General features: G+C 56.2%; 1 protein-coding gene across 1 annotated transcript; it reads left to right on the top strand.

Annotated features, from left to right (window-relative positions):
- The first annotated feature begins 608 nt into the window (after window positions 1–608).
- Window positions 609–9145, top strand: TMEM151B (transmembrane protein 151B). Its single transcript, XM_034060822.1, has 2 exons — window positions 609–724; window positions 7478–9145. Exons 1-2 carry the CDS (start codon window positions 632–634, stop codon window positions 8912–8914), a joined length of 1530 nt encoding a protein of 509 aa, XP_033916713.1. The 5' UTR covers window positions 609–631; the 3' UTR covers window positions 8915–9145.
- The last annotated feature ends 3617 nt before the right edge of the window (window positions 9146–12762 follow it).

Below are 12762 nucleotides of genomic sequence, written 5' to 3' on the forward strand. Positions count from 1 at the left end.
CTGGGGCTGCCCACGGATTAGGAAAACCGCTGGAGCTCAAGCAAAGTGCTCCGGGTCCTCCGATCTCCCTCACTTCATCCAGAGAGGAGGAAACCCACGGGACTCCTCACCTCTCGCCATCCATCAGCAGTCCGGCCAGCCTGACGCACCGTCGGCGGGCCTGGCAGCGGGATCACTCCCCGGCAGTGCCCGGCTCCGCTCCCGGTGGGGCTCCCGAGGGGCGGCCTCGTCGGGCTCCTCGCCTGCTTCCCTGCCGGCGCCTCAAGGTCATCCTCCGTCTCGCTCGGGCGGGCTCGATCCCTCCACGCTCCCACACCATCCCCTCCCCATCCTCATCCCCATCCCAATCCCCATCCCGTCCCCCCCCCTCCGCCGCGGCCCTCCCACCGCGGCTCTGCCCGCCCTCCGCCGGGCGCGGGAGCGGCGCTGCGCTGCGGCGGGGCCGGGGTCCGGGGTCCGGCGGGCGGCGAGCGCTGCCGCCGTGCCGCGGCTGGAGGCCATGCCGCCGAGCCGCCCGCCCGCCGCACCGCCCCGCCGCCCGCCCGGACACCGGCGAGGCAGCGCCCGGCGGCGGGCGGGATAATGCGGCTGCCCAGCCCGCAGGCACCGCCAGCGGGGCGCCCCCGCCGCCATGTCCCCCCCGGCCTCGGCCGCCGCCACCAGCGAGGGAGGCAGCAGCACGCCGGTGCCTCCGGAGGAGGAGGCGGAGGGGGCCCGAGAGGAGGTGAGGAAGGAGAGCGGCCGCCCCCCTCCCGGGGCTGCTCCCCACCACCCTCCCTCCTTCCCTCTCCGCCCGCTTTGCATGGCGCGTTCGTTGCCTGCCCCGGCGCGGGCCGGGCTTTGCCCGCACAGGTACGGAGCCCCTCGCTGGGAGCCCCTGTCCGGCCCCGGCGCTGCGGTGCGGGGCTGGGAGGAGGGCGAGGAAACCCTCGCGTCGGTCCCCGCCGCTCGGCTGTCCGCGGTGCTGCGGGGCTGGAAGGGACGCATCAGCCAGCGCCGTTCTGGTGAAGGTGGGGTCGGGGGTGGCCGGGGGGTAGGGAGAAACCGCAAAAGAGGAGCGCTGGGTGCTGCTTGGGCTTACTGCGGCTGGGAGAGGGGTTTATGCCTGGGAGAAATGGATATGGAGAGGCCCCCCCGCTGCGCTCTGGCTTTGGGGTGCCAGGAGATAGCACAGCTGCCCGGGTCACTGCAGGGGAAGATGCAGTGAGCAGCAGGGGGGACGTGGAGAAGCCTGGGGTTGTCGCTGGTGGAGGCTCCCAGCTGGAAGATGGCTGGGGAAAGTAGGAGGTGCAGGCAGGCCAGGTACCAGCACAGCCTTGCCTCTAGGTATGCTGCAGTCCTTCCCCTGCTGATGGCTTCTGTGGCGTCCAGGCAGCAGATGCCCAAAAGGGTGAGGAGCAGGGTGCTATGTGCATGGGGAGCAGCATGGGGACGCAGGTGTGGGAACCCCTTTGTCTGCCTCCACACATCATACTTGCAGCTTGGGCTTCCTAAGAGGAGAGAAAGCAGCCACACTGACTAGGAAGACCCATCTTGTGCCATGGGGAAGGGGATCCATGGAAGGCAGGTAGGCAGTGTATGGGGTGGCAGCATTCTCCTGGTGCAGTGGCTTGTCCTCACTGGTGAGACCACAGCTCAAAGGGCAGCAGCTTGGGGGGGTGCTCAGAAGCTGGAGCATCAGTGGTCCTTTGCTGTTGGGAGCTGCGGTTAGCAAGTGCTGCATAATCCTGGTATTCTCTGCTTCCTTGGCTTAGGAAGAGTGTGCATGCCCATGCACAGTTATTCCATATACACAGACTTATATTTAGCTATAAATAATTGCGGGAGAGGAATGCTGAAGTTCAAGGACTGTGAAGCTGTACAAATACCGTATTACTCTGCTCTGCAGCTGCTCCTCTCTCCATGCTTCCATTCAACAAGCCCTGGTGTCCTGAGCCCAGGCTCTCCAAACAGATCCTGACCAGGTTAGGTAAACTGTGAGGTACCTTTTTAGCATGAGGACAAGCTTGTGCCATGCTGGGACGTGGTCTGTTGCCCCCAGTGCCCTGGCAGCACTGCTGCTATGTACAAGAGAGCACAGTGGCTTTTGAGAGATGCCAGAGCCAGATCTGGTTTGAATGAAAGAAGTGGAGCGGGGGCAGTGCTCGGGTGAGTTTCTCTTGCCTACAGTGTCCCTGGCTTGAGGGATTCTGAGAGGATTGTCTGTGCTTTGATTGCTCCACGGTGGCTGCCAACCAGGGTGCCAGTATAATCGTACCCTGTGGGAGCAGGTAGTGGGCTGCAGTCCATGACCTGCACTCCTTAGGCTAAGGGCACACTTCCCACAGCCAGAAGCTGTCACAGACTTGCATGAAACAGCTGGTGGAATAGATGGAAGCTGCAGCCTCTCCTGACAGTGCCTTGCTTGCTGGTATCTCAGCTGGTGCAATGAGGAGAGATCTTAGTGGGGAGCCTGGATTCATGTACTGACCTGGGACAATCCTCTTGTCCTCGGAAATACTGGGAGGGGAGAGTGTTCCTGCTCCCCTGTAGGGCCTGTGTAAGGCTGTGCTAGCAGTGTGATGTCCTCATTTCAATCAGAGCCAACTGCTGGTGCCAGCCTTGCTGAGCATCCCATGAGTGTGGCTGAACCACAGCTATAAGGGTCCTTTGCCCAGGGAGCCAGGGGAGAGGTGTGGGGAATGGAAAATGGGAAACATGCTCTGTGCTGTTTGAAGGTGCCTCATGCTGACATCTTTCAGGTCCTTGTGTATAGTGGCCAGGCAGGCTTCATGTTGTTCCAGCAAGACAAGTAGCACGAACTACTGACCAGAGTGGGGCTGAGCTCTTGTTCCCTGTTGGCATCATATGCATACACCTACACTTAATGGTGGTGAGCTGAATCTCACTCAGCAATGCATTTCCACCTTGAAGGGTAGGAAATGCCGAGCTTTTCATCCTGGGAGCAAGCTGCTCCTGCTGCTTGTCCTGCTGCTTGGGTAAGATCTGATGGAAGGAACCAATCGTCCTCCAAGCTGCTGTGTAAAATGGAGACCTTGGTTCTAGTGCAGGAGTTGACTGCTGGCAGGGTTCCCTGGCTCTGAGATGCTCAGCCTTTCCCTTTCCTCTGCAGTTGGTGATGCTGCCAGCCTGGGGCTGAGCCACCTCTTTCTTCTAGTCAAGTAGTTCCTGAATCTGGGCTGTAGGCACATAGATTGTGATGGGGAGGGGTTGCTGGGACCATCCTGACCAGGAGTTGCCAGTGTCTATCCGGGGCCTTGGAAGATGGTGGCAATTTTTAGTAGTGACTGGATGCTCCCCACCTGCCTTGTTGTGGGGATTTGAGGTCAAAGGGAGCAGGGCTTATTCATTTGTTGCATGATGTAAGCAAATGGGCAGGGCAGAGCCATGGAAACTGATGCTGAGGAGTCCCAGTGGAGTCCCTTGCAAGCTGCAGCACTCAGGAGCTACCTGGGCTTCCAGGCTGCTGCTCTGGGGCTGTTTTGAACTGTTTCTTCAGCCCCATGGAGGGCTGTCTCTAGGATACCCAACCCTGTGAATCCAGGGTGTCTCATAAAGTGAAGGCTGAGCATTCTGGGGGTGAACTGGAGATATCGACAGGTCTCTGCAAGGCACAGGAGGTGAGGACACAGAACACTTATTAAATGGGGGTGGTAGATGGAGCCAAGGACAGGCTGCTTCAGCAGAAGCTTGAAAAGCTTAAAGGATTCCTGGAATTGTTCAGTGTTCAAAGTGTCACGGTAAGGCTTGTGGGAGCAATGAAGGTATTTTGCCCCTGTGCTTGGCCACTGGGGTGTTGGGCAGGTTTGAAACCTCAAGGCTTTTCTGAGAAGAGGATTCCCCAGATCTCAAAGGAATTTAGTGCATTATGGGCATCTCCATTCCCTTTGTGGCTGCTCATAAGTTGTCCTTTCCATCCCTTCCTGTGCACCCCAGAGCCACAGCTTCAGGAGTGGAACTCCATTGCTTTTCACCTCAGGGGCAATATCAGAGGCAAATGCTACGTATGAGGGAGTCTAGCTCTTGCCTTCCCAGTACCCAGGCGCCTGATAAGGGTTGTCCCATGGGTTCTACATGGTGAGCTGAAGCACACAGGTCCCACAAAAGGGTTGGCCAGGCCCTGGCTGGACCAGTTCTGCTCTCTACCACTGCAGAGGTGTTTAGGTGCACCTGCAATAGTGGATTTGCTTACCCCTCTCCCTTGCTCAAGCCTGAGCAATGGGGGAGGCTCCTGGTGATGGAGGGAAACCCTGTTTGCAGTGAAGTAGGGCAAGCATTTTGCCTTGTTCCATCAGACTGCAGTGGGCAGATGACGATGGCATTTATGTCAGAGCCTGCTCTCCTCCCAGTGACACTGTTCTGGGACAGAAAGGATTTCCCTTTCCCTGGCTTTTTCATCTACATGTTTGCTGTGCTGGACTTCTCCAGGGCTGGTTAAGTGCTTGAGCAGGCGACCTTATTCAGCTGCTTCTGCAGGGGGAAGCTGTGGAGCCGGTTGTTTGCTCCTGTGAGCCCTTTGCAGCCCAGGAGAGGAGCAGGGATGCTGCAGTTCCTACTGGGATGAGACTCTGCAGCTGGCTCCTCCTCCATCTCTGCTGTGGTTGTATCCCGTCATTGCCACTTGATCAGCTCTCAGAAACCCCACCAGCGTGGCCAATGTGTATGTTTTTTACCTCAAAAGCCTAGAACAAAACTGGGTTGTAAACAGTTTACAGCAGGGGTGAGTGTGACCCTGTAAAAGCGCTGCAGTGTCTCAGTACTGCGTAGTCCTAGGAGGAGACTAATGCATGGACTAGAGCCCTGCTAACACAGTTCCTGGAACCCAGCCTGGGCTGCATCATGCTCCCTGCCCCGGGTAGGTAACCGCAGCAGGGCTTGCCTGCATCTCTGCAGGGGGACAGCCAGCATCTCTCTTCTCCTGAGCAGGAGCATGTGGAATGTGAGGGGCTGGAGCATCTGGGAGATGGAATTTGCTTTCTGGCACCAACCTGGCCAAAGATCTGTCTTCCTAATCCCCCATCCCCAGGATGGCAAATGAGCAAGCTGAATCTTTGCTATATTCCTTGTGCTCTATTTGCAGTTCCCTGTTATCCCCCACCCCGAACGAAGCACTGTTTCTGAGCCAGCCCTCTCACCCCACAGACACCCTAGAGTTATCATGTACCTTGCATCTCCTCGAGGCCCCCCTTCACACCCTCCGCCTGCTCCTTCTTTGGCCAAGCAGCCCCTTTAGAGCCTCCTAGCCAGGATTGCCACTGAGGGGGAAGATTTGCAATGCAGAAAGCAGCTAGGGAAGAGGAAACCTTCAGCTGCCTGGGTAATAGCCGTCAAGTGCAGAGAGTTGTGCTGCAGCCAAGCAAAGCCAGAGGGATCTGGGCAGGCTCTTGTAACTGCAACATGGACCTGAGCAGCGAGAGCACAGCTCAGGCATCTCTGCCTGTGGGTATCCCCATTTCCTCTCCTTGCTCCCTTTTGTTTTATTCAGAGTTCCCTTCTGTCCCATGTCTGTTTCCATCCCATGTCTATGGGGCTGCTGAAGTGGTGGGTCACACTGGGAAGACAGGGGCACACAGGAGTTTGTGCTGGAGGTGATGAGCAGAGCCACCCCACACCTCTGCCTGTTGCCTGCAGACCAGCGTTACCCAACTGCTAATGCTTGGGACCCACAGTGGGATGTGCCACCATTCCTGCTGCCACTGGTGGTCCCTCTGGATGTGCTCCCTGTTCCACTCATCGCGGGCTGGCTGCTGGGGAAGGGAAGCTCCCTGCCTCTGGGAGAGACATCTCTGTGGGAGACTTGTGCTGTGTCACAGTGGCAGAAGTCTCCGACCAGCCTTAGCAAGGTGCAGGGAGGAATGGTTGGTGTATGGGACTCCAGATTGGGTGAGGAGAGAGCAAGGGGATTTCTTATAAGAAAGAAGAGGCCCAGGTCTGCCCCTAGACCTTGTGACCTCTGGTTCTTGCTTTAATTTCCCTTTCAATACAAAAGTGAAAGTTCCCCCTCCCTGCTTTCTAGCAGCAGCAGCAGCACACTCAGCTCTTTGGGATGCCTGGATGAGAGACTTCTCCAGCCCAGTGTGTTCAGGAATGAAGAGGTGGGGCCAGGCTTGGACTTCACTGCTGTGAGTGGTGTCATTACAGCTGGCACTAGCCCCTGCAGCAGCAGAGGTGAGCTCAGGAGTGGTGCTGCCTGCAGTTACGGAGGCACAGCAGACCTGAGTGTAGCACCATCTGCACAACGCTGGGGTCCTTGCACCCCTCTCTTAGGTCGCTTCATTGGAGATTGCTGGATGAAATCTTTTGAGGAAGAAGGGAAATAGTCTCTGCATGTTCTGCCTTCGGGTGTGGTAACATCAGGTCTCACCACCCAAGCTGGGTCAATACTTGAGGCTGCAGGGTGTTGTAGAGTGACAGAGGTTTCCTTAAGTAGGGCTTTTTTCCCTGTGTGGCTCCTATGGTGAAGGCACCAGTTTAATCCCTTTAAATCCATATTGCTGAAGTTCTGCCCTTTCCTCCCTGTGCAACCTGTGGGCAGTTTCTCCAGAGATGTGGGCTTTCACAGCTGAATCCCAGTGCAAGCAGCAGCATTTGCTGGGAGCCGTGACTGGCCGCTCGCCCTGCCTGCTGTCGTACATTGGCAGGGTGCTCTTTTCTGCCAGCTTGCACACCTTTTAGGATGTTATTCCATATTTGCTTTCTCTCCCACCAGAGGTGGCTGCATTTCACTCCTGGAAAACAGCTTTCCTGTTCTCATGGTTGTAAAGCACTTGGGAAGCACTTAGAGCCCTTGTGCTGACAAGTGTTGTGGTAGGAATTGCCATTACCGAGCAGAGGCTGTCCCAGCTGCAGAAGGTTTGTTTCTCCATCTCACAGGCACCCCAGTCTGCTTGTGCTGCCCTGGTAGGAGAAACCTGCATGTTGCTGTGGGTCATTACTGGGAAAGGGGGAGAGACCCATGTGTGAGCAGGGAGAGGCACAATGAGATGAGCTGTGTGAGGTGTTCAGGTGGGACAGCCCCTCAGTTAGAGCACGGGTGGGATGGCTGCACAAGCCAAGGTGTGTTGGGGAGATTCCCCTGCCTCCAATTTGCTGTGCATCAAGGGGACATGTCAGTGCTGGGGTCACTCCGCATTGAAGAAGGGTGATGCGCAGGTACAGGCTGGCAGAGTTGCCCTCTGTTGCTCTCCTCCATGTCCAGGTGGGCTCTGGCTGCCTCCCGTAAAGGGGCAGAGCACCACAAAGGGAAGGGGGTCACAGTTGCCTGCACTGTGAGACTGTCATCCTGGGATCAGTCCCAGCCTCCAGACTGCCCGTTAAGGATAGGAGCCCCACAGCATCTGTGTTGTCCCTGTTTGAGGGGCTACAGGTGCCACCATGGCATACTGCTGCCTGCTCCCTTCCTCCTGCTGTTGCTGCAGCTGACTGACTCCTCTCTTGTTCTCTCTTCCTTTCTCCCTGTCCCCCCCACTGCAAGCAGCAGCGGCCGGTGAAGCAGTCCCTCAGCAAGTCCCTGTGCCGAGAGTCCCACTGGAAATGCCTGCTGCTGTCCCTCCTCATGTACGGCTGCATGGGAGCCATGACCTGGTGCCACGTCACCAAGGTGACCCGTCTGACATTTGACAGCGCCTACAAGGGCAAGTCCATGATGTACCACGACAGCCCCTGTTCCAATGGCTACGTCTACATCCCCTTGGCCTTCCTGGTGATGCTCTACGTGGTGTACCTGGTGGAGTGCTGGCACTGCTACACCCGCAATGAGCTGCAGTACAAAGTGGACGTGGAGAGCGTGCACGAGCGTGTGCAGCGGATGCAGCAGGCAACCCCCTGCATCTGGTGGAAGGCCATCAGCTACCACTATGTTCGTAGGACCCGGCAGGTTACCCGCTACCGCAACGGGGATGCCTACACCACCACCCAGGTGTATCACGAGAGGGTCAACACCCACGTGGCAGAGGCCGAATTCGATTATTCCAACTGTGGAGTTAAGGACATCTCCAAGGACCTCATTGACTTGGAGAGCTATCCGGCCACACGGCTCCGCTTCACCAAGTGTTTCAGCTTTGCCAATGTGGAGTCAGAGAACTCCTACCTGACCCAGCGTGCCCGCTTCTTCACAGAGAATGAGGGCTTGGATGACTACATGGAGGCCAGGGAGGGCATGCACCTCAAAAACGTGGACTTCAAGGAATACATGGTGGCCTTTTCCGACCCAGACAACCTGCCTTGGTATGTATCCCACTATGTCTTCTGGGTGGCGGCTCTGCTGACCCTATCCTGGCCCCTGCGGGTGCTAAATGAGTACCGCACCTCCTACGTCCATTACCATGTAGAGAAACTCTTTGGGTTCGACTACGTGGCAGTGACGCCGGCCGAGGAGCGCTCCTTCTGCCGGAGGATGCCCCGCGTCAACACGGTGGACAGCACTGAGCTGGAGTGGCACATCCGATCTAACCAGCAGCTGGTGCCCAGCTACTCAGAAGCAGTCCTGATGGACTTGGTGGGGCTCTCTGGCTGCACCAACTACTCTGCTTGCCGGTACGGGGGCTACCGGCAGAACTGTGAGCGGTGCCACAGGACTATAAGCAGCTCCTCCATCTTCTCCCGCAGTGCCCTGAGCATCTGCAACGGCAGCCCCAGGATCCCCTTCAGCAGCAGCCGCTTCTCCCTGGGCCGCCTGTATGGCTCACGGCGCAGCTGCCTCTGGCAGAGCCGGAGTGGGAGCCTCAATGAGCAGAGCTGCCCCACGGAGCAGACCCGCCTCTCCAGCCAGGTGACTGTGGAGGAGGAGGACCCCCCTCCTTACCAGGATGCCCTCTACTTCCCCATCCTCATCGTGCACCGCAATGAAGGCTGCCTGAACCATGACCACCGTCACCTCCACCGCAACGGGTCCTGCGTGGAGACCTCACTGTGAAAGCCGAGGCCGGTGAGATCTCATTGCCCACTGCCTGGCTCGAGCCAGTGCAGGATTTGGGGAGAGGAGCGCAGGGGAGGCAGATGGCCTAGGAGGACATCAGGATGGAGCGGACGGAGCTTCTCGCTCCTGCAGCCAGCAAAAGCTCCTCACACCGTAGCCCTGACCTCCCAGAGGGGTGAGTGCTGATGCTCCCCCTGACATGGCACAGAACTCTAGACCATCACATGCAAAAAACAAAAGAACCCCAACCAACCCCAACACCGTAATTCATGGCATCAAGATCCAAAGGGGGGAATAAAAAGACAGGCCTGATGCAGGGAAGAGGGTGCTTTGGCTCCCAGCCCTGGCTCCAGGCTGGCTCGTGCTCCGAGGAACCAGCAGCCACCAGGAAGCGCCCTGCTGCACCTCTGCCCACCCCGCTACCCATGCTGGAGTGACACCCCTCATAGGGTGCAAGGGAACAGGTCCCTTGGGAGCGGTGTGTCACTGCCTATGCCTCCTGGTCTGGGGCATCCAGGCATGTGGAGCTGAGCGGCAAGGTTAGAACAAAATCTGAACGCCACAGATCCAGCTCTTCCCCTTCCCCCATTCCCACCCTCCCCACTGTTTTTTTTAGACCATGCTCCGACTGTTATTCTGTTCTCACTGCTGGGAATGGCACCGCCTCCAGAGGATCCCAGGCTCAGCTCCTTAGGAAGCTTCAGCACGCCAGCTCTGAGAGTCAGCATCCCCAAGGTAAAGGGCTTTCTCTTTGGGATTACAGCAGGCAGGCAGCACCGGGGAAGGGATGAATGTGTGAACCCAGATGGAGTGGAGATCTGCAGCGCTTCTGATCTGCTTGCTGGAGGAGAGCTCAGCTGGAAAGAGAAAATGGGAGGCTCCCGCTGAGCTGGGGAATGGGGAGAGGATGGCACTGGGACAGACATCATGGTAATAAGTGGCACCTCAAGTGGCCGAGGTCCCTTCCTGGCTTTGAAGTGAGTCCTGATTGGTTCCAACAAACATCGAGGAAGGTTCTGGTAGGTTCAGCTGCAATTCATCTATTGATAATAGAGCAGCAGATTGGTGCATGTCCATAAGAGTGAATTTTGCATGAGATCAGGACAGGCTCTGGCTGCAGACTCCGAGCTGCAGGCTCCTTTCTGCCTGGTTTTGGCAGGGAGCTGTGAGGAGCTGGAAAGGGGAAACACATGCTGGAGCATTGGGAACCTGGGCTGGGGAATTGAGAAGCAAAGATTCTCTTTCTGTGGGGGCCCACTTGTCAGTGCGGGACTCTCAGGTGGGGATAGAGAGGCATCTGCCATGAGGGATGCTCTGCAGAACAGAGGCTGGGGATACGTTAGAGGGGAACCTGCTTAAAACCAAGTGGTTTACACTACAGAGGTGTTTGCAGAGAGGTGTCAGGCTGTGATGAGTGAGGTAGCCCATTATCCACTGGGTTCCTCTGCCCTGCTCTTGTCAGAGCAGGTTCGCCTGCTCTGACCTTTGTGCTGCCACTTCTGTCCTGCTGGAAAGGATCTTGGTGACATTGAGGAGGGAGCCTTTATGTCACTGAAGCTGCATGAGTGGCAGTAGCGTGCAAGCACCCAGGTTTTCCTTCTCCATCAACACATCCCCTGTTCCCTTGTGTCCCTGTTCACAGAAAAGCTGTCTCCTTTTCAGTCAGCTCTTTGTGGGAGTGCGTGCCAAATCAGTCAGCACTGCTCCTCAGCCTCACCACACTTCCCTCATTGGCTGGGGCACACAAGGGGTGAGAGCAGCAGGCCTTGAGTGACAACCACAAGTCCATCAGCACTTGAGCATTCAAGCTTGGTATCTGTCTCTGCAGCCATTGCAGAAGGGTAAGATGCAACTGCAAACACTGAGGCATTATATTTAGTCCTGCCTGTCTTCCTCTTGCTGTTAATGAAGGGTCTCTTTCTCTAGTTATGCTGCTGTACTGCTTCACCTCCTGTATCTTGGGGAGGCTGCAAACACACTCTGCCACCAGTCCTCTTTTGAAGATCATGGCTTGCTGGTAAGCCTGGAGCAGTCAGTGCCTGCAGGCGTTGTCAGGCTCTGCTTGGCTTGGCCCCCAGAGCAGTCTGTTCTGCTCTTTGTGCCTTATGTGCCCTGGTCAGTGTCTCTTGCCTTTCAAGTCCGCTTGTCCTCCTGGATCTCAAGTGTTAGACTCCAAATGACGATGGTTTGAACAGAAAGTCCTTTAAAATCCCACTCCAGTATGATTCAGTCTTATCACCTGCCCTTAATCTCACTACCAGACTTGGATCATGTTGGTTTAGATAAGAGGATCCCTTTGGGAACGGAGAAGCACAAGGTCTCTGGTGTGGGCACATCCCTCTCTGCATTTTGTTCTCATTATTTGCACAGATCCAGACTGAATGAAAGTGGCTGCAGCCCCTTTGGCTGCCCTAGGGATTTTCTTGTTTAGTGATGACATTGGGCTTGCTGTTCACTTGCGCTTCTCTCTCCAAGGGCTTAATGTAAGCCAAGGCCAATGCCGAGGATTCTCATGATTCTGGGGAGATAATGGTGTGTGCTTGTATGTCCCAGTGAATCAGGAGAGGTTCAGTCAGTGGAGCTGCAATGGGTCATTAGTGAGGAATGTGGTCCGCTTGCCCTTCCCAACACATTGCTTAAATTAGGCTGTGGTGGCTCGTCTTTCAATCTCCAGCCTCCAAGGTGCCTTGGACAGATGGATATATCTAAGATTTGGCAGGCCTTTTAGCTCCCTGGGGCAAAGACAGTCCTCTGAATACTAACAGGTTAGTAGGGTCTCTGTGTCCCTGTCCTTTAGCAATTGTGGCAGAGTTCTGCTTTCAGGCACCTTGTCCTTGGCTCTTTCTGGGCCTTTTCATGAGTTTTCTTCAACTTACTCCTCTGGCCCCATTTTCACTCAGGAAATCTTATTCTGGAGGTGGTCTATCCAAGGTGGACACATGTATCTTTAAGGCACGGCTGCTGCTCTGGCCAGCAGGACCCATGCAGAGCCTTCCTGTTGTTGAACACCTTTCCCATGCACACAGTGCCAGCCACAGCCAGGTGTCAGACGTAGTCCCAGTGCCATGGTCTGTGGCCATCCCTGACCCACAGCATCCTGAGAAGTGGGACCTCTCTAGTCAGTGCTCCCCACTGCACACCAGGATTTCTTAGAGATCCCCTTTCTCATATTCTTGGCCCTGCTACCCTACTGAACATGGTGGAACTACCCATCCTGGTCCAGCCTTCCTGCCAGGCTCAGGAAAGGGGATGGCATGCTTCGGAGCGGAACTGGGAAGGAGGGATGGGAACTGTATGGTGGCTTGGCAAAGAAGTGGTGGTGCTGGAGAGAATAGACTGAAATTTGGGTTGTGCTCTCTCTGCAATGGCAGGGCAGCATGTCTAGCCAGACAGAAGCTCATGGCAGACAACTGATGGAGCCAGCAGAAAGAGTGTGCCTGTGTAGGTTTCCTCCTAAGTGCTTGTGAGGGACCACTGTGCCTGGGCAAAGGGCAGCTTATTGAATTCTCCTTGCAGCTCAGGTTGTTAGCACAGATAACCCGAGATGGTCAGTCTGTTCTGGTGCACAGCCTCTCCCTGGTGGAGTGGTCCCATCTCCTCAGCACAGAGATTTCCACCCACCACAGCTCCAGGCTGAGCAGCACTCAGGCATCTGCTCTTCTTGCAGACTTGTGTCTGCTCTTCACTGTGTCTATACGGTGATGACAATTCCTTTGGCAGTTCATTTGATGGCCCAGTCTGCTCCTCTCATGATAGCCTGCTCCCTTACATCTAACCTGGATTATCCCTGCTGTATCTTAATCCCATTACTTATCCTCCATTGACTGGCAAGTCTAATTGGCTCT

The sequence above is a fragment of the Melopsittacus undulatus genome, chromosome 3 (assembly GCF_012275295.1).
Source record: "Melopsittacus undulatus isolate bMelUnd1 chromosome 3, bMelUnd1.mat.Z, whole genome shotgun sequence".
Classification (NCBI taxonomy): Eukaryota; Metazoa; Chordata; class Aves; order Psittaciformes; family Psittaculidae; genus Melopsittacus; species Melopsittacus undulatus.